The 22,546-nt window shown below is 43.7% G+C and overlaps 1 protein-coding gene across 12 annotated transcripts in view; it reads right to left on the bottom strand.

Annotated features, from left to right (window-relative positions):
• The window catches only part of fnbp1b (formin binding protein 1b), a gene marked incomplete at its 3' end in the record, with an annotated part of 128,583 nt that overhangs the window by 30,052 nt on the left and 75,985 nt on the right, over positions 1-22,546 (bottom strand). For 7 of the 12 annotated variants that reach the window (XR_013791888.1, XR_013791889.1, XM_079524163.1 and 4 more), the window contains exons 7-10: positions 12,275-12,403; positions 11,074-11,220; positions 8,853-9,044; positions 6,009-6,203 (exon numbers count right to left, since the gene is read on the bottom strand). Coding sequence is in view for 10 of the 12 variants with exons in the window: in XM_079524163.1 (XP_079380289.1) it covers positions 6,009-6,203; positions 8,853-9,044; positions 11,074-11,220; positions 12,275-12,403 (663 nt within the window). Of the gene's footprint in view, positions 1-5,996; positions 6,204-8,852; positions 9,045-11,073; positions 11,221-12,274; positions 12,404-22,546 lie in introns of all 12 variants that reach the window. The other 5 variants (XM_079524171.1, XM_079524172.1, XM_079524164.1 and 2 more) reach the window with 3 other exon arrangements.

The following is a 22,546-nucleotide window of genomic DNA, read 5'->3' as shown; positions in this document are numbered from 1 at the left end:
ACACACACACACACACACACACACACACACAGTGCCAGAGTGAAAGCCCCAAACGGGCTGCACTGAACTGCATTGGCACAGGTCCCCCTGGTCCTTAATAATATGGTACAGTGCACTTTAGTGGTACCGTAGGATGGAACCAATATATATTATATATGATTTTTTTTACTAATAAAAAAATCATCTCATACCACACTAACTAACAATGTGATCCGCCTCCAGTAAGAAACCAAAAGAAAAGCACACTTTGAGTTTTAACGTCACCAGAGCTATGCCCCTTATTGTCTGTCAGCAAGCTGTACTTTTGAAAAAAATAACGCATATATGACGTAAAATGAGTAACATATCTAGCAGCCAGGATGTTGGCCCAATGAACAAACTGTCCTTCCTCGTAACGCTCTTCAAGCTACAAACGATCTTTGCTGACAAGTTGTGTTTTCAACATACAAAGACTTAATGGAATGGTCTTTAAGGGAATGGTCTTTAACCACATTGAATCCTATAATCCTATATTCCAATTCTGGGCACGTCATAATACGTGAACATTCAGCAAATGGCCGATCTACAACTCACAAGTAAGCACATTATATAGGATTTAGGTGGTTTAGCCTCAAACGCGTTATGCTGACAAGTCCTGTTTTGCAAGATGTGAAGTCTTGAGGGAAACATAAAGCATTGCATGCGTGAGGACTGTTGACAAACTAGCTTGTAATGAATGATCTATTCTGAATCACTCTCTCATCCTCTGCCCTGCCACTCGACATTTAGACGCCTCAAAACTACGTTTCGTATCCAGATTGGAATCTGACGACATACAGTACGTACAAGGAGGTAAGGACAGGATGATGCAATCTAAAAAAAATACAAAATAAATAAAAATCCATAAATTCATGACATCAATTCAAATCTTGTTTTTTTTTCTCCACATTAATTTCTATGACAATCGACCGATTTTAGGTAGAGCGGAAAACGTTTGTGTAGAACTGTTTTTACATGAATCATAACATGGGCAGAGAAATATAGGCCAGTTCGTCAGACAGATAGGTGTGGTTAGACCCTCTGGCTCTTCATCCTGTTGAATGCTATTGCCATAGAAAGGCAAGCGGCCACAAAGGTTAGTTCTCCTAAAACCTGCATTTTACTTCATACGAGCATCTAGGTTTCCTGTTACATCCGTTTGTCTACTGTGTAATAAAGTTCATTTAATCCATAGAGAGAACAACGACGACAAACACCACAGAACAGTAATAATCAAACTCAAAACAACATTTATATACATGACGAAACATAATAATATAGATACTATAAGGTAGGTAACTGTATGGGATGTGAAAAGAAGTGCAAAGGAATTTAAACGAGCTATCTTTTCCTTCGCCTGAGTGATGAATGACATGATGGCAATATGGCTGCAATGGGTCTAAGCAAGACAAACATATCCTCTTATTTCTTTCTCTCATTTTACTTATGCTCTCTCTCTCTCTCTCTCTCTCTCTCTCTCTTTTATTTTTTTTGAGTGGTGCTAGCCACTCCTATAGACAGAAATGTGTGTCCGTATGTTCGAGTACCGTCTGTATGTCTGTCTGAGTACGGAAATAGCGTTTGTTGACCGCCAAGTGTCACTGTTGTCACTGCACGCGCACGCGCACGCACGCACGCACGCACGCACGCACGCACGCACGCACGCACGCACGCCGCACGCACGCACGCACGCACGCACGCACGCACGCGCGCGCGCGCGCGTGCGCGCGCGCACGCACACACACACACACACACACACACACACACACACACACACACACACACACACACACACACACACACACACACACACACACACACACACACACACACACACACACACACACACACACACACACACACACACACACACACACAGCCTTTATGGTTTTTGTAATATTGTTTTCCCTGTTATACAAACTCGAAACATTAGTTTGTCCTTCACTTCAGTGAAGTATTACAGACAGTAAGTTCAAAAGTATTTTTTTAAGCAACCAGTCAAAAACAATGAGTCTAATTTTTGCCACGACACGTTTTACTTTTATCTCTATCTTTTTTTTAGAGCCGTTTCAGCACTTCCTCTCACAGAAACGTGCCCTTCCTGCTGCAGATCTGCTCAACTTTACAAAAAAAAAAAAAAAAAAAAGAAATGACACACTTCCTCTTTCAGGTGACCTTCCATTCCATTTCCTGCGCAATGTGTGTGTGTGTGTGTGTGTGTGTGTGTGTGTGTGTGTGTGTGTGTGTGTGTGTGTGTGTGTGTGTGTGTGTGTGTGTGTGTGTGTGTGTGTGTGTGCTCGTCCTCAGCTGTATTGTTCCTTTGCTTGTTCAGACGTATAGACATGTTTTCACTAGGAGTAAATGCTGCCTTTGAAAAAAAAGCTCCAAGTGTATAAACAAACTATTATTTGTTGGGAAGGAACAATACGTGAATAGCCGCTGCCCGCCCGCCCATTCCATCCTGAGGTCAGAGTGATCTGGACCTGGGCCTGTATAGGTATGGTGACCCGCATTCGGTGACCTGCCACAACCTCCTCCTCGCCATATTCCATTAACGACATGGAATTATTTTATTTTTAGAATAAAAAAATAACAGCAAAAACACAGAGCACCACCATGTGATGCCGGTTCAGATGCTGCCTTTTCCATATGTGACCAGGTCTAGCAAAATGGTCCTCATCTCGCCTATAATGAAAAGGCAGAAAATCTAAAATAAACTTGATTTTAACGGCACAATCATTTTAAAATGGTCATATCTCCTTCAAATATTTTCCAATTTCATTGAATGATACATCATATGAAAGCTTACATTCTGTACTTTAATAATCTGTAAAAAACTGAAAAATGACTCTGGTCGAGATGAGGGCCTATTTGCCAGACCCGGTCACATATTATGTTGTATCAGCCGAAAGTCTTTTAATTCCAAAACAGATCCTTTATTTACTAAAGCAGTTTAGTAAAGTCTGAATCGGGCAAATGTTGCACTTTTGTACTTTTATATACACTGGTACTTGTCACACTGGAATGATTTTAACCAGTGGTTTGAGGTTCCAGGTGGTCCCCAGATAAATGGAGAGTCGGTAACCAAATGGACCCATGTAGATCTTTAACTCTTGAGAGCGTAAAATTAAACCAAATGGATCCTCCCGGCTCCATTTGGTTTCATTTTACTCATGGACGGATTCAAGTGAAAATAGGCCCTGTGCACAAAATCGCAAAGGCCCCCAAAACTCAATCGAAAATAGGCAGTTTTTCAAGATGTTTTGGCCATTATCTCTGGAACGGAAAGTCCAATCCGCTCACTTCATATAGCTTGTTGGAAGCGTGACCTTTAGGACAATTTGAATCCAATTAGCCTCCATTAGCTCAGGGCCCCTAGCTGTGAATGCACATGCACACTTGGCACAAGCCATAATCTGTGCCAGCCGCCGCTATACGATCGCCACTATGAGACTGTTGGGGTACCGTCCTTGATGTCTTCTGTGGACTGGAGGGCGTAGAGAGAGTGGACACGCAACCTGTCGTTATGCAGTGTTAAACATGGAGGATGATGAAAGGACAGAGAGTGGAGTGGCGTTGCTGAGACAGACACGGACCATGAAGTTACACAACTATGTCTTAATATGGAAGAATGCTTTAGAAGCAGGTTGGCAGAACACTGTATGGGTGAGGGCATCGGAGGCTGACGTTATTGTTATTCACCATTTTCTTTTTGATGATGTTAACTGGAGAAAGCATGTTTGTCCCGGACTTTGTCCCTTAACACAATCAGTGCCGGAAGTCCTTCAAAATAGGAGCTCTGGGGTGCCGGAAAGACATGGAAACCCACGACCCGGAAACAATCCACTAAAAAAAGTTTACTTTACATAGCTAGCTTACATTGCGATCGTTTTAATTTATACGATATATGATCCAAAAAGCGTTCATATTTTGCGGGAGAGATGGATGAGGAGCAGAAATGAAGCGCCAGTATATCGATCCGTTCAAAACCACGGAGAGCGCCCTGGATTAGGAGAGATGAGTCATTCTTTCCGCCGCGCTAACAGCTAAGTCAATGGTAAGCTAACAATTATTGCCAAATAAAAAAAGGGAAAAAATCAGAATATTCTTATCTCGCCCCGTATCATTGAGGATGCGCTAGGACGTCTGAGGACGACGTATGTACGCGTCGATTGGGACCCCTAGGACGTGTGGCGACGTCCTACGGACGGAAACGGTTAATAAGGATATTCAGGATTCAGGATATTAGCTTTAAATTCCTTTCTATTTAGCTAGCCAGTGGTGGAAAGTAACTAAATACAGTACATTTACCCAAGTACTGTTCTCAGTACAATTCTGAGGTAACATTACATGACACTGAAAGGGCCTTGCAAACGGGGAGCGATAAAACGCGCCTATAGTTCATTCTCAACGAGACCTGCGTTTTTGCGCGGAGCGTTGTCTCGGTGCGACAATGCAAGCGAATTTACGTGAGCGCGGTCCCGTGAATTTGTTGCTTGCGCGCGTGCTCGTTACGTGCACACGCCCGTGACTCACCAGACCTGGATTCTGTTTAGCTTTGCAAGGCAAAGTAGCATCTCAGATGCTACTTTTACTGGGGAAGTAAAGTTCTACTGTGTACTGTAGCGTGGTCACATTGCGTGTACAGTATCTACAATAACAGTGTTCAGTTATATTACTGAATGTGAACCACATGGATGTGAAGATAACATATCTTCATGGCAATATAATACAGGGCAGGTTCTAGACAAATAAAGGGTAAATGTGAGTATTTTGTTGTGTTTGAGCTACATTTTTCACATTCACGTCTTTGAATGACATCACAGAGCTGTTAAGACACTGGACGGCGTGGATGCATGGGGACCCACAGGACACGCACACACACACACACACACACACACACACACACACACACACACACACACACAGTGATAGACGACGTGTGGCTTCCAACTTTGTTCTAAAAGTTAGGGCCACAGCCAGCCCCCCCGGGGGACGTCTAGGGTGGCCAATTGGATTTAAATTCAATTTATAAGATTGTTGTGCCACTTCATCTATACTTTCAACCACGGTGTTCCTATTTTGAGCTGGTTTAACCCATTTTGGGCGGGAACCCCTTTTGGTGTTAGCATTATGTTATGCTTTAGCTATTGAAAAATAGCAGATCTACAAGCTCATAGCGCGCCACCGAGTGGCGCGCTACGAGCTTGTAGATCTGCTATTTTTGAAAAATCGAAGAACGACTGACATAGAAACATAGGTCAAAATGGGTTAAAAAAAACAAGAGGGCTGTGCACACCCGGTCCCTCGCTGGTGGAAGTTACAACAGCTCTGCTCCACAGTGTTTTATTTATTTAAAACACTTTCTTTCACCCTATTTTGAGCTGGTCATTATTATCTAACTAACTTATCCAAAAATAGCCAATCTACAAGGTCACGACGACACACCACGTCGTGACACATCTGGTATCTTTTAGATCGGCCATTTTGGTTTTGGATTTTTAATATGAATCCATCAGGGGGTTGCAATCAGGGGTGTGTGTGTGTGTGGGGGAGGAGTTTTGACTACATGGTGTCTGTGATATGAAATGTAAGCTTACCCTAATCACAGTAAACATGTCTTCAGTCATTTTCAAGTTACTGTAGTCACTTCAGTTCAAGACTGGAGTAGATTGTGATGAAATCCTATGTATTGAATCGAGAATCATTTTGAATCGTTTTTGGATTGAGAATCGAGTTGAATCGAATCGTGACCCCAAGAATCGGAATCGAATCGTGGGACACCCAAAGATTCACAGCCCTAATGGAGACGTTTGGGGAACCCCTACTGACCCTATCCCATACAGCGGTGCAAGTAGGAAGAAGCTCTGACAAGGGAGAGGAGAGGAGAGGCAGGAGGGAGGGACACGCACCATGCAAAACAAACACGAGCCACAACAACAACAACAACAACATCAACAACAACAACACAGCGTCACAACACGACTTACCCCGCGCCTCAGGCTCCGGAGGCAATGCATTTTGGGCTTGGACGTCATGAAGTCGTTGAGCCGGTGCGAGAGGGGCTCCTTGTGCTGCTTGGGAGACGGGAGGGGGTCGGTGGGAACAGCAGAGGGTGAGGGCGGGGTCTGGGCCGGTGGGGGGGCAGGGGGGGGCTGGTGGGGGGACGTTAACAGGGACATAAGCTACCGGTAAGACAAGGAGCCGTCGACGAAGAGGAGGGGAGAGAGAGAGAGAGAGAGAGAGAGAGAGAGAGAGAGAGAGAGAGGAGGATTTTTTGGGGGGTGGTGGGGGGTTTTGGGGGGGGGAGGGGGAGGCAAGAATCGAACAAAAACAAGACGAAGAAAGAAGAAGAAGGAGGAGGAGGAGGAGGGGAACACAAAACGAAATAAATAAGCCGCCAACAAAATGTTAAAATTAACACAAAACGGAAACACGAGAAGGACAAAACCGGACTAGTGACATATTGAATCCAGTTGTTTGAGCTGTTTGTTATGCAATTTCTGACTTGTCAATCAAACATAAAACGAAAATGTAAAAAAAAAAAAACGTGGTGAAAACGACAATTAACAACGACATGTCAACCAGAGAAGGAGTAAGTAAGTAAGTACAGGAAGCTGTTAGGGGGGGGGGGTATTAAAGCAAGCGGGCTGCGACGAAGCGAACAAGGATCGCATTAAAGCACATGCAACCATCCCTGTGCAGGAATCCTTGTTATTCCTCCAACCTCTTCATCACATGCAAAGCTCTTGGACTAGAAAATCACTCACATCCCCCGGGATGTTCCAGCTAGCAGCCCGAAAGTTAGGTCATCATCACACAAACCTAATTGCCTTTTTTTTTTTGCTTTCTGGAAAAAGAAAGACAAAAAAGCCTCGACTGCCCAGTTAATAAGCTAGTGGGTTTGGGTGCTGCTGTGATTAGTTCTGATAGGCCTCCTGGTGAGCGTGCACGGACCGGGGCGATGAGGGATTCAGAAACCCCTTTTCCTTGAATCAAAGCAAGGAGTGCACACCGGTGTCAACGAAGGCTCCGACAATTACTACTGTTTTCTATTCACTGAGGAGTTTATATGTCTGTGCTCGGGGACCTAAGAAGGCAAACGCGTGCATGCGTGCGTGCGTGCGTGCGTGCGTGCGTGCGTGCGTGGTTGTCTGTGTGTTTATTTTTAGGGGCCATAGCACCTGCCTGTGTATACTATTAATCATTTCGGTGCTCCTGATCACTCCCATGCAATATGTAACTTACTTTATGTTACTAAAGCAGTGGTACCGTTGTGTGGTACAGTATAATATGCCTCTACTAAATCGACCACCCTTACATCTTGGGATTACAAAAGCAATCCTTCCTTTGATTTGCCATTTGATTGATTCCTTCATTCACTCTCTGTCTCAGGCACGCACTCACTCACACACCATCTCCATCTCTAAATCAGTCATTAGAATAAACTAGACTTCTCGATTATTTTCGATTCATCGGCAGCGTAATCGATAGAATGGTGGCTGAGAAGTACATAAATGATGGTTTCAGCCGTACTACACCCTTCCACCACAGAACCATTAACGATGTGGCCAATTAGAGGCCAGCTGTGAGGAATACAAGAGCGCTCGCTCCAAAACACGCTCGCCCCCGGGGTCAAATCCGGCGACCTCAGCGCGGTCGCCAACACGCATTCCCAAACATAAGTAACCTCAGTAAAACTATGTCTAAACCTAACCTTATTCCTAAAGTTAACCTCAGTAAAACTATGTCTAAACCTAACCTTATTCCTAAAGTTAACCTCAGTAAAACTATGTCTAAGCCTAACCTTATTCCTAAAGTTAACCTCAGTAAAATTATGTCTAAACCTAACCTTATTCCTAAAGTTAACCTCAGTAAAACTATGTCTAAACCTAACCTTATTCCTAAACGTAACCTCAGTAAAACTATGCCTAACTTTAAACTTATTCCAAACCTTATCCTCAGTAAAAAACGAATATAAGAAATACAAGGGGGCAAAAAAACGGGGGCGAGTGTGTTTTGGGGGCGAGCCTTCCGGTTACCACTGTGAGCAGAGGGGTTGACCGCTAGAGGCTGATCAGCAGTCAGTCAGTCAGTCAGACAATGGAACAAGGTGACGGAGACTGTTATTCCCTACATCTACAAAGAGCACGTTAAGATCTGTCAGTTGAGTCCATCCACAGAGTGAGAGAGAGAGAGGGAGAGAGAGAGAGGGGGGTAGAGATGCATTAGTGTGTTAACGTTACAGATGGGGAGGCTCCACACACCACCAGTGAGGGGTAATGCCAGTGAATGACCAGCAGAGGAGGGATACAGACAGGGGTGGCAAATAATAATAACTACAACGACAAACCTTCGCCGTACGGCAGTGTGTTGCGGCGAAAGAATAGGCCGATCAATGAAAGCGCGCCGTGAGCTTTCAGCTATTTTTCGACGCGCGACGACACCGCCATGCGACAAAGTTATAAATAAGGCTTAACAGTGAGCCAGCAACTAATTTCTTAAACTTAAAACAGAACAGAATAAAACTCTATGTATTCTAGCATAGACCAAAAATAAAGACAAAAACAAACAAATAAACCGTGTCATTATCAAGAATTGAACGTTTGAAGGGCATTTAAAATGTAGCCACTAATTAATTACACGGTATTGCCTCATACAAAAATGTCCCCAGAGTGTCACCACGGACTCCAGCACAAGCCGACCTTCAAAAAACGGGGACATACTGTAAGATGGAAAACCAAACGAAGTACAGTATCCATACGCCTTCCGCGTACTACGACAGGTTCGGCCAATGGGGGAGCTAGTACTCGCTGCTCATCGTGTCCTCCTACCTTGTTCTTGTTTTTAATGAAAGGCCACAGTTTGCCTTTGCTCTTGCCTCCGCTCGGCCTCTCCCTCACGCTCTCCCTGCCCAGGCTGGTCTCCGACACCGTCCTCGTCATGGCCTGGCCGTAGTCCTCGAAGTCCACGTCCCCCGGAGGCTCGAAACCCGACTTGTAGGACTCCACCACCTGCTTGGAGTCCTGTGAGACGGAGAGAGAGAGAGAGACACAGAGAGACAGAGAGAGAGACACACAGAGAGAGAGAGAGAGAGAGAGAGAGAGAGAGAGAGAGAGCAGAACAATCAGTTGTGGAAAGTAAATATAAGTACATGCACTCAAGTACTGTACTTGAGTAGGAGTTTTTGAGGGGCGCTAGCCCTTCATAATGTCCAGCTTTGAGGACACAACTTTTGTCTTCAAACATTGAAGACAAAAGTGAGGACGTAAATTGTGATTGGCCGGAATGAGATGATGTATATGATAAAGAGTGCCCCTCACTTCACACGGCTGTGATGACTTTGTACTTTTTACTTGATGGAGTATTTCCAGTTATCAATACTTTCAGTTGTAATGCACATCTCAGAGGCAAATGTTACTCCACTACAACTATTTGAAAACTTTAGTTACTAGTTCAGACCTATACCGAATACCTACTTTGGCTATTTGAAAATAGTCAATCTACTATTTTTAAAGGATTTATTAAATGTGGAAAATGCACAATGAGTAGCCTATAACTATAAGTATATTTTGGTGCCACGTACGTTTGTACTTTTACTCAAGTACAAAATGTCAGTATACTTCCTCCACCAGTGAGAACAATCAATGACTGATATTTTGTCTGTTGTTGCTTTTGGCGGAAACCTTGCATGTCCAAAGGGAAAAAAAATTGAACTTTTCAGGAAATGGAAAAAATGTGTTCCAATGGATCCAAATGTAGTTCTTATTATTTAGTCACAAGCTCTTGTTAATAATTTTCATTGGTTAAATATTTCTCAGAATTCCACAGACAAACGTAATAACTTTCAACCTGGCCTAGCTGTTATTATAGCCTAGAAATCACTGTGCGATGGCGTTAAGTATACAATATACGGTATATATGGGATTTAGTTTATGACGACAATAGAAACATGACATTTGGAGATACAAGGTTTCTTTTATAAGGATTTCTATACTGTGTTTGATGTCAAAACAACTATAAACTATATACACATTCTAGTTATGTAAATAAAGAATCATACAATAGCCAAGAGTCGCCATTTAGCTGAGGTTAATCAGGGGTTGTGTGAACATACAACTTCCAGATAATGTGTGACTTGTTGGTGACTTAATTGTTTATACTGAGGGTCTTTCCGTTATCATTCCGTTGACCTGGTGGAAAGTTTTCTCTCTTTTTTTGTCCCCCCTCCAGGCAGTGAGGAGGAGAAAGGCTGTCTTCACTCACTCTGTTGACCAGAGAAAGGAAGCGGAGACCTAGATCTGTCTAGCTGGAGTTATGACGAACACAATTAGGTCAAAAAAACAACACAGGTACTTGTACGTGTCAATAGGGAGAGGGAAAAGCAGATTCATCATCAGTGAGCAACGTGCATCTCCCTGTCGGACCTGATGGGGGCAAATGGTCGGGTTAAGGGTCTGAAAGGGTCAAAGCCTGGCTATTGGTGTGCGCTATAAACCAAAGAGAGCAGTCGGAGAAAGAGATGCTAGCGGACATGAGATCTGTTCTTCCTCTGCTGTTGTTTACTGAAAACTGGACTACAGTCATAGGTCTTAGTCATCTCCTTGGAGCTAGTCCACGATCACAGCTAGATACGCACGCACGCACGCACGCACGCACGCACGCACGCACGCACGCACGCACGCACGCACGCACGCACGCACGCACGCACGCACGCACGCACGCACGCACGCACGCACGCACGCACGCACGCACGCACACACACACGCACGCACACACGAGGGGACAGCTTTCTCTGGCAGGGAAGGCAGACGGACAACATGAGACATCTCCATCTACGTAATACACTCACTGTTGGTTTTCTTTCACATGGTTCAGGTTGGCATTCAAAGTACTCAAAAGGCATATGGTTACTGTCCGGCAAAAACCAACTCCATTTTTCAGGTTTTTGATTATCTTTTTTTTTTTTTATAAATCAATGCTATTGAACACCCTTTGCAACACCGGCACACAACAGAGTATAAACCAGGACTTGACGATAAAGTTTCTCCTTACATTCTTGGGCTCAATGGATTCAGCAGCTATCGTCATCCCGTCTAGACATTTCCCTACGATGGGGATGACCTGGCGGTCCACCTCTGCAAACGACTTCATACACACTCCTATCCTCTCGATTCTCTTCTCCTCCATCTCCTGCAGTTTCTGTACACAGCAGGGGGAAAAACGGTGTTTTGTATACAGTGGCGTGCACAGACATTTAGAGGGGCAGGTGCTCAAGGAAAAAAAAGGGCACCTTGTGCAGCGCGTGGAACCGGCCGGTTGCCTAAATAGTGTGAGATTTATAGATTCTGGGGACTAAATAATATATTAGAAGCTTTTTATTAAGAAGTGATCAATGTCACCATGGTCCACATACTGTACAGTGTACACTGTACAAAACAAATAAAAAATAAAAATAAAAGTTTTTTTTTTAAAGGGCACATTGCCAAAAGGGCTCTAGCACCCCCTAGTGTCTATCTGTGCACGCCACTGTTTGTATACATGTCCACTGCTGTGACTCAATGACTCAAAGAATACCGTAACGGTCTTTTGTATTTTATTTAATTATATTTCTCATTAGCATTTGTAAGGATTCCTAACTGCTTGCTCCTTCCCAGGGGAATCAGGTGTTACCTTTTCACCCTTCATACTGTACATCAGACTACATTGCCATTTAAGCAAAAGACAACGTATTGGACTGTAAACAATAGTAATGCAGTGTATGCAGTATGCATGTGCATGCAGGCTACACTGCCTACAAAAGGACTATTGTTACAATTTAGGCCTTTAGCAGACACTCTTAATCCAGAACGATGGAGCCAGGAAAACATGAGATAATACTGTACATCAAACGCATAGTAATAGTAATCTAGTAATGTGTGTGTGTGTGTGTGTGTGTGTGTGTACTGTAGCCTACATTGAAACTATACACACTATAGAATGACAGGTCTACAAATTAACCTGGCATCAGTTTACATAGTACAGTACATGCTATCTAAATTACATTTTAGCCTTTTAAGCCTGCAAGGTTGTCAATATTGCACTGTGCGATGCATTTGCATGTGCCATTGTCACGGTCCAAACAGGTAGGCTACAGTACACAGCATGAGGCCCTGAGGCATTTTCATATTTTTTTCCAAATATGGCCCTGCCTTTGACAAAGGGGTTTTGGACATGGACACACACACACACACACGCCCCTATAGACTCTACATACCTGGAATATGTCTGGGATTACGGTGTAGTAATGTTGGTTCTGCTCCTGGTTGAACTTGTGGAGGTAGGAGGAGTATTCATTCTTACTGTCGGAGGCCATCTGGTGCCGTGTCTGAGCCTGCTGCCGTGCCTGAGGACACAAACATGAACACATGAACACATGCACAACATCATCATCATCACAAACACAACGTCCTCGCAATGCCTCACTGTACCCCCTGGAACACCCTGGACGCACAATGATGAAACTCTGAGTGTTCCATTAAAACAGGGGTCTTCAACATTTCTTCATGCCAATTAAGGACCCCCAAGCAGGGACCCCCCCCCCCCCCCCCCCCACACTACATATTGTATACATTTGTGTCGCAGATTGAACTTTTTTTACATAGATTTCATAGGTTGCTTCATAGAGTTTTTGTTTGACAGCACTGTGACATCAGCGCATGATGTTGGATTCATGTTAATTAATGTGTATCTTCAGACATTCAACGATGCACTTAAACCGTCAATACTTAGTCAACCTCACCTTTCACTCGGTACTTAGTCTGCTTTATTCTCCCCCCCTATATACCCAAACCCCTTCGCCGAAAATAGTCGATCTACAAGCTCAACGCCTCACGGTGCGGAGGCGTTGTGAGCTTGTTGTATATATCTGCTAATTTCTCCTCAGAATAGCGATGCAATGTTCAAGTGTTTAATATATAAACTCCTATCACACAAATATTTGGTGGTCTCCCTGCAGTAAGTCTGAGGACCCTTGTAGGGGTCACGGAACCCCTGTTGAAGACCCCTGGTAAAGGAACTGTAAAGGCACAGAGTATGTTTGGTTAATAGCCATGGTGTTAGCTCTATATCCTGTTAGTAGTCTTTTCCATACAGTGTTAATTCAGTAACATGCTGGGTCTGTCTGTCCATCTTCTCAGTTCTTTAGCAACAGAAGAACATACATTTTAACAGTTTGGGATACCAATTTCATCCAATCAGGAGAGAGAACTCATGCAGTATAAACAAGATAAACAAGTGACAATTGGATCAGTGATGAAACAAACAAAATGAGCAGCCAATGAGCAGCCGGAACTTGAACACAAGCTGATGAATGATCTCTGTGGGTGGGCGGGGTCTATCTCCTGATTGGACCAAGTTCCTAATCCTAACGCACCTGAAAATGCGTCGACGCTCACACGATATAAAGACAGCGTGCTCTCTTGCTGTCCTTGGGGGAGGGGGGGGGGGGGGGGGCAGAGCAGCTCGCAATTCACTTTTCGAGACAAACTTGCTCCGTGGCTGTGTTGTGGGGGAGGGTGGGGCAGAAGGCCTCATTCACACCTAAAAAACACCTGTCTTGTCCGTGTCTTGTGTCTTGTCCGTGTTTAATGGCCGCCCCAATGCATTTCCACATGGAAGTCACATGGTTTGACCAAACATCTTTGTTTGATGCGGGGCAGAACACAGCCATCAAACAAAAATGTTTGGTCAAACCATGTGACTTCCATTGGAAATGCATTGGGGGCGGCCATTAAACACGGACAAGACACAAGACACGGACAAGACAGGTGTCTTTTAGGTGTGAATGAGGCCGAAGACAGCCACGGAGCAAGCTTGTCTCGTCAAAACCATGTGACTGTCTCCCGTTGAAAATGAATTGCGAGTTGCTCTGCCCCCCCCCCTCCCACAAGGACAGCAAGATAGCTCGCTGTCTTTTATGTGTGAGCGACGCCAAGGAAGTTGGAGCTTGAGTAACAGGGAGACATAACCCCAGCTGTTACTGAACAAACACTCTATAGCAATAATTACTATGAGAGCTTTACCTATTTAACTATACAGGTTTTGTTTTAACAAAGCTTTATATCACTTTAACTGTGAAAAGTGTACAAATATAACCAAATGGACCTGCAAGAGTTACAAATAGATAAATGTCCCCCCCAGGAAATGTCCCCTTATAAAAACATTATAGACAGATGTACAGGCACATGGGCAGGCCCGCCTACACGTTCCCCTCACGTATTATTGGAGACTCTCATTCGTGCATGCACATGCGCAGGACACGAACGCAACGCACACACATATAGCACACAAAATGACAGGTGTGCTGCCTGTAACTCAGTGTGTAAACACAGTTAAATCCTCAGTGTTGAAGGAAAACTTCAAAATAAATAAATGCCCTGTCTTTTCTGTGTGTTTCTCTGTTGACGTCATTGGTCGTATATATACATTCCGTACGCTCAAGTCATTTCACTGAGAAATTCACAGAAGACATACTTTGTAGGTGTTGATCTCCTCGCATCAGAACCATCGGAATCGTAAAGTTTTCATTTTAAATTGAGAGTGAAATGGTGTTCACGGCGCTGTATTCGCTGTACTCTCTGACCATTTCGGTCAGGACCGATTGTGACTTTGTGACTTCTTCACGTTGGATTATTATTGTTGACTTCCTTGTAATTGTTCTAATTGTATGAATGTTTATGAATTTTGGGTGTTCACACTTTCAATGACGTATTTATCGTATTATTATTATTATTATTATTATGCGCTTGTGTCATGTAATTTTAATGATGCCGTTGATCACCGATCAGTTTACCTCTTTGTATTAATCACATACTCAACTCTGATTGGTTGATCCTGAGCCAGGTGTGTGTATTTAGTAAGTAAAGTTTGTATTACAGTGTGCCTGGGGAAAGTCGTGTGTGTGACACCGAAACATTAGCTTCCTGAATTAAAGTTTTGCTCCTGTACGCGCAGGCTGGCAGTCTGCAGGTATTATTATTATTGTATTTGATTTATTGTCGATGCTCTGAGAGAGTAAAAATGGACGCAAATGGACCAGTACACAGGTCAGTTTTCACACTTTCAAGCCTCACATATTGCACGGGCTCCCTGTGGCATACAGCATCGATTCCAGAGCTCTCCAACTCATTAATAACCCATTTTGAGCGGGAACCCCTTTTGGTGTTACAGTACATACATTATATTATAATTTAGCTATTGAAAAATAGCAGATCTACAAGCTCATAGCGCGCCACCGAGTGGCGCGCTATGAACTTGTAGGTCTGCTATTTTTGAAAAATCGTTAAAATGTGCCTCAAATCTTTCCGAAAATTGTCATGATTTAGAAAACTTTTTTTTTTTAAATTTCGACGTCAGGCCTGAATGGGATAAAGCTCTAAACGGCCTACGCCATGCAGTATTCTTCACTGTCTCCTTAGTGCCTCCCTCACCACCAGCCCCCCTGAGGTTCTCCACTAGACATATACTGTACAAAACCATGGCCAAATAACATTTGCGGACGGAGCATTTTCAAGTTCTGTACCCAACCTATGGAACAAACATCCTATAGATATTAGAGAAGCTAAATATTTTCTTTCTTTTTTTTTTTTTACTTAAATGATTTAAAAGCAGCTAAAGACCCTCTTTTTTATGTTTTTTTTTGTGGTAAAGACCCTCTTTTGTGTATTTCTCTAGCACTTTCAAATTGTCCATTGTATACGTTGATGTTAAAAATCTATCTATCTATCTATCTATCTATCTATCTATCTATCTATATCTAGCACTTGAAATAGTTACAGACTCTATAATGTACTGTACAGTAATACTGTACAGAATATTGTCTTTATGAAAGTAGTTATGGAGTCTTATGGAACTATACTTTTATGGAACAAACTACTTTTTTTAAACTGTGAAGCACTTAACTCACACTACATGCATAATATCAGTCAAGCCTATATCTGTGTTGACAGAAATGTGGATGATTTTATTTGAGCCCATGCAAAAGAGAAGGCAGATGGAAGAGAAGGCAGAGAGAATAGCAGCCTGAGAGCCTATTAGAGATCAATCGTGACCAGATGGAGACCAGATTATCTCAGCCAGACAACATGTGGTGTGCGTGCGTGCGTGCGTCCGTCCGTCCGTCCGTGCGTGCGTGGGTGGGTGGGTGGGTGTGTGGAACGCATGGGTGTGTGCATTGCATAAGTGCGTGCATTTTGTCAAGTGACACAGTGCGTTGTGAGCTTGTAGACAGGGACGTAGCTGACCATTTGGTTGCCCTACTCGTAGGATATGTGTGCTGCCCCCCCCTCCCAACGAGAGCGCTTTGTTGTCCTCAAGCAGATCGGCTATTTTCGCCGTTTGCGAGGACGGACGCACACACGGCCCGCTCGTTATTACGCGGCAGAGCCGCGGAGAAAATTGTTATTCCGAGGGTCGGCTTGGGCACCGAGTGCCGCGCTATGAACTTGTAGGTCTGCTATTTTTGAAAAATCGTGAAAATGTGCCTTTTTTGAGAACTACTGATACAGAAACAAGGATTTCTAAGACATTTTTTTAAATTTCGACGTCAGGCCTTAACACACGTCATACTGTACATTATGACACCTTGTGAAACAGGATCGACGCTCCGCATAACGAGTGCTTTTAGTGCGTTCCGGTCGATGCCAACACCATTTACTCAAGTAAATGTTACTGCAATTTCTACATTGCAGTAAAAAAATTAAAAAAAAGTGAGTGGGTTTTTCCACCACTGCTGTATTCGACCTCCTCCTCCTCCTCATGTGTGTCTGTTATCTCCAGCAGTGGACACAGTCCAGACAGAACGTCCTCTGGCAGAACCAGAGGCCCAGTCAGTCCTCCACCCCCCCAGTGGAAACACTGATTACACTGGCTCATCCATCCATAATGGGCCGTGTCGGCCATGCAGCGACCCGGAGCCGTGGTGCACTCAGGGCCACAGTGACATGAAGTATTAGAACTCTTACTTCTATATTCCACTACAACCTCAGGGGCAAATATTGTACTTTTGTTTTTACTACTTTAGAAGATTATTACTAAACATACATTAACCACTTCAGCCCTATACATTTCGGCCTTTTGATAGTAGCCGTCATCTATATAAGCTCAGAATATGTCTCGATGCATTGGAGGTCGACACTGCAGGTCCAGTCCTCCAATGTCGTCTCCGAGTGGATTTCGGATCGGAGACATTTCTCTTCTCAAACAGCACGGCTGGAAAAGAGTGAACGGCTCACCCGCTGAGGGCGTGGCTAAACAATTAGTATGCAGAGTCCTTCTGTGTTTCTCTGACCGAATGTGCCAAACTGCCAACCTAAAATTTGATCAAACAATTTATATCTGGCCCAGGCGGTGGCGTAACCGTCTGGGCACCCGACTGGTAATCCAGTCGCAGTGTGCCGCGGGTTCGACTCCCGAGCCCGACACGGCCTTTACTGCATGTCTTCCCCCATCTCTCTCCCGTTTCCTGTCAGCCTACTGTCTGTCCCTTCAAAAACCAATAAAAGGCATAAGCCGCAAAAAAAATATCTTAAAAAAAAATGTATATCTGGCAACAAAATCGGTTAGAGTTGAATGTATTATTAAACCAGTGCCTGAGGTATGTGCACTGCACTAGACTATAAACAAACACGACGACACACATCGACAGCTTTAGTTGGCGTGTGGTTATTCGCTGAAGTTGGACATTATTGATGTTCCCACCTGGAACGCAGCCTCCTGCCGAATCCCTTCTATCCACCTTTCACTGGGATCCGAGGTTAGGTAAATGCACCGTCATTTCACTGGGATCCGAGGTTAGGTAAATGCACCGTCATTTCACTGGGATCCGAGGTTAGGTAAATGCACCGTCATTTCGACGCTCATATTTTCCAAAGGACCGCCACTGGCCTAGTGGTTAAGGTGAATAATGAGCACATAAGGCTCTATTGCAGCCTGACAGCGAGTCGTCGGTTCGAATTCCCAAGCCCGGCAGCCTTTGTGTCACTGCCCGTCTCTGTCTCTCTCTACTGTGTCAATAAAGGCAGAAATCCACCCAAAAAAATATATAAAAAAAAAAAGTTATGATCTTTTTTTTTTCTTTTTCTTAATTTCCTGAAAAGTTCATATTTTGGTAATGTATCTGGTTTCTGCCCGACAGCAGAGATATTATTAAAATGTGGTATCTTATGAGGTAATCGCAGGTTTTATTGGTACCAGCTAAGGGGCTGGTAGGATAACATGTCCAGTTTTCTCCCACATACTGTAAAACAGTACTGGATTATAAATTAGTCTAGGGGGGACGGATCGAATGTCTAGTCTCTAAGCTAATAATTCTCTGCTTTGCGCACTGGCCGATTCTACCAAAATCATGTCTTCTGAATCAGTAGTTCTCTTCACTTGTTGCAAGATTTTTTTCCAAAAATGTTCAAAAATAGCAGATGTACAAGCTTGCAGCATGGCATGAAGTGACGTGCGGTGAGCTTGTATATCTGCTGCTTTTTGAATAGCCGACGGTGAAATCTAACACGACACAGAAGCTTTCCCCGTTTTAATTAGCCTGATTGTCAGACTCTGAGCTCAGTGGAGTGGGCGGGGTCTATGGGCTGGAAACCAGGCTACGTTTTAATGGGATTACTAAAGGACATTTATACCCCTTTTTTTTTTAGCATTTTTAACTCTAATCCTAACCCCTTAAAGGTATATTCAGTGATTTGACTTAATTCAAATATCACTTATTTTTTCTTTTTTTCTGGATAATCCTCCCTACTATAGAGTGTGCTGACCATATAAGGAGTTCCTCCCTGTCCCCAGTGAGCCCCTGGGGTCAAAAACCCCTAGTTTCAGTTTTGGTGGCGGGTGGCAAAGCCTTCATCCAATCAGGATGAGAGGGGCCTTCCTCCAATCATGATCGAGTGGGGGCGGGCCTTGGTGCACATGCTGTTGGCCTGTTGCACTTCCCCCCACTGTAGAGCGTGCATGTGCACATTTTGTTACCGGGGCGGACTGGGTGGTTTTCCAAATCACCCAAATCACTGAATGCTCCTTTAACTTAACCCCTAAATGTCAAGTCCCAGCATGAATCTTTTCCTCATCATAACGTCAACTCTAAAAAAAAAAGAAATCCTTTCTTATACCCATGAAAATGTTTCCCTTGTGGGCTCAAGTTAAATGGTTCTCACAAGGTCCATTTCTCTCTCTCTCAACTTGTACTTTACTTAAGTCTTAAGGGGACATCTGGCCCCCAGAAGTACAGTATGATAATACCTGTTCACACACACACACACACACTCACACACACACACATGCGTGCACGTGCGCACGCACAGTCACACACATACACGCACGCACGCATGCATGCACATGCGCACGCACACACAGACAAATATGTCTGAGTCTGTGTCCTGATTCTTTCTCTCTCCCCCTCTTTGTCTCTCTCCCTCCCTCTCTCTCTCTCATGCACACATGGTTAGGTGATAGGTAAACTGCAGCAGGACGTCCCACACACACAGACAGTCACACAGATGCTCTATTATTTCCAGCACTGGAAGCCTGACAATTAATAATACCTCAGTGGAAAATGACACGATCCACCACGGCCAATAAAAAGAAGAATGGGCTAATCCAGGAAACAGCTCTACCACGGCGTGTGAACAAGGACGGTCACCATAATGTTTTTGTTGGCGATAGATTTGTTGTACAAATAAATGATACGTATAGCTCGCGGAGTTAGTTCAGTCGGATGTATACTCGAGGGGTGAATTCAGTGTTATGCAAGACCCACATGTCATATATATACGCTGACGTGGCAATCAGCTGACCAATTGGGTGGGGTATTTAAGCTCACCTATAAGACTGCATTGCTCCTTCTGTTATGCGTTCCTGGTTGGTTGTTATGCGCCGTTTGCTCCCACCGCCACCCCAGCAACACCGGTGGGCTCTGCTATTTCTGTTCCCCATGGGGGGGTTTGTTATTGTATATCTATCTCCCTGCTCTTAATGTTTAATGAGGGCTGTATAATTGGTGCCGAACGGGGAGAAAAGGTAGCAGAGTCGAACGCCATTCTACAATAAATATTTGTTCAATCTATTCGTGAGTTATCCGAAATGCAATTAATGATTTAATTGTGTTTTTGATATTGAACACTGGAAATAACAAATGTTTTTTTCATAAACAAAATAAAATATGCCCAAAGCAGGCCATAATACTTACTAATTGTACAAAACTTTTCAAAAATATCTAAAATAGTTTGTGAGCTTGCCGATCATCTTATTTTTTTCAACAGATTAATTAATACAGATGAATGGAATCAATTCGGACAATTATGCAAAAGTAATAGCGATTATTTAGAAGAATTGCGATCCAGGCTTTAGGATTATGTAGTGACAGCCAGGCCTACTGCGTGTGTGAGTGCTTGCATGTGTGCATGCGTTCACAACACATCTCACGGACCGTGCACATGTGGTGCAGACATGCACACTACATGTGTGTGCAATGTACTACACGTGTGTGTGTGTGTGTGTGTGTGTGTGTGTGTGTGTGTGTGTGTGTGTGTGTGTGTGTGTGTGTGTGTGTGTGTGTGTGTGTGTGTGTGTGTGTGTGTACGCATGCAAGTTGAACTGCAAAGCAGGTGTGTTATGACGAGGCATGATTCTGTACACTATGTCACCATGGCAACCCTAATATCTCTACATTTTATGATTTTATTTCCATTCCTGCTAAGCAGCAAGCAAGCAAGCAATATATGCTTATATTATTTCTATTTATATCACAGTAGGATACATTTGTGCGACTGTAAAGAGGAAACGGAAGTGGGGAGGAGGCTCCACTTCCGCTTTATATTTGACTCATGACGGAGCTTCCGTTGCTCCAGACTCTATGACGGAAGCGGTTGAAAATTGCGAGAGGCAACAGTCTGGCAACGCGAGATTACTGTCACCATAACCTCCCCACATCCTGTTGCCGCTGACAAGGAAGTACTGTACCACTAGCTATATCTACACTACAGCAATATGGGGTTCTCTACCTTTTTTAGGCCATGACCCCCCTGAAATAATCATAATTGAACTGGGGAAATGGCTATGCCTTTGACACAGTCATAGACTATTAGAATTTGTAAAACGATATTTTGATTAAGACACAGACAGACAGACACCAACTCAAGACACAACGCTCAGCCCACATTATACCAAAGCCCCTTTGTCTCTTCTTTTTGCACACCTCTAGGAGAAACACAAGGCCCAGTGGAGGACAGGGAGGCAGACCGTGGCATGGACAGCAGAGCAGAATGGGCAGATGGGACAAGAGGTGTGTGTCGGAGGGATCGGCATACAAAACAAACGCACAGTGTCAAAGGGTGATTCAGACCGCTTTGATTTGTCTCCACAACGTTCTAATGTCTAAACACATCGTCGTTGTCGGGCAGAAACCTCCGATCTATAAAACATTTCTTCCTGTCACATAAAACTGACAGGAGCGTGTCGATCTTTGCTGCTTTTTGCCATTTTTCGAATTTGATTCCTGAAAAGTCAACAGTTTTGGACATAATATGAGGTTTGCACCCGACAAGAGACGACATTATAGTTATGCTCCAGGACAGCCGGCGTGCGTTGGTGTCGCTCACCGATAAGAGCCGACCAACACGAGCTCACGCGTCGCCTGTAGGTCGGCTATTTTTGCCGCGCGACACCGCCGTACGCCGCGGTGAAAACCGGGCTTAAAAAACCCTGATCTCGTCTCGAAGCGCGAGTCTGAACTATAGGCCATATAGTTTTAAAGGCATAAGGCGTATATGGAACTTTGCCCTGTGTTTACATAACAAACCTGTGTATAACATTTTGTACCCATCATTCTCTCCTCTATACCGGCAGGCGTCACCATTCACCAGCCACTGGAGTAGTGTGTGGTAGGGCATTCACTTCTAGTCATTTTTACTAGTTGACTAGTTGTTTTAAAATACATATTTGTACATTTAAAAACTGTGTACATTGGTGACTATAACTATAATCTACCTGATCTTGAGGCCTACAAAATCGGGAAAAAATAAAAATAAATAAAAAATAAACTTTTTTATTTTTATTTTTTTCTTATCAACTAGTCAACTAGTACCAACAAGGTCGACTAGTGGATTTACTAGTCGACTAGTAAACTAGTCGACTAGTTGCTTAATGCCCTAGTGTGTGGTGGTGGTGTTTACCCGCAGAAACATACATAAGCCTTCATAGCTGTATGTTGGTGTTTTGGTAGCCCCAGAAACGGCCTCGTCTACCCAAAATAAACAGTGAAAACACCAATATACAACTACCTACGGGTAGTGGCTGACTGCTGGAATAGGGACAGAATGACTGTCCCTAACTATAGGGAAATGACGGGTAAAGAAAATATGTATTGTTTTGTTACATAAAAACACAGGGAATGGCCTTTAACTCTTAAGCGTTAAATCAACACTGTGGATTTGTGTGTACATGTTTGCGGCCGTGTCTCAGACGCCACTGTATATATATATAGGGGTGT

The sequence above is a fragment of the Electrona antarctica genome (assembly GCF_951216825.1).
Source record: "Electrona antarctica genome assembly, chromosome: 16".
NCBI classification, from domain to species: Eukaryota; Metazoa; Chordata; class Actinopteri; order Myctophiformes; family Myctophidae; genus Electrona; species Electrona antarctica.
This window is presented reverse-complemented; position numbering and strand designations above follow the sequence as displayed.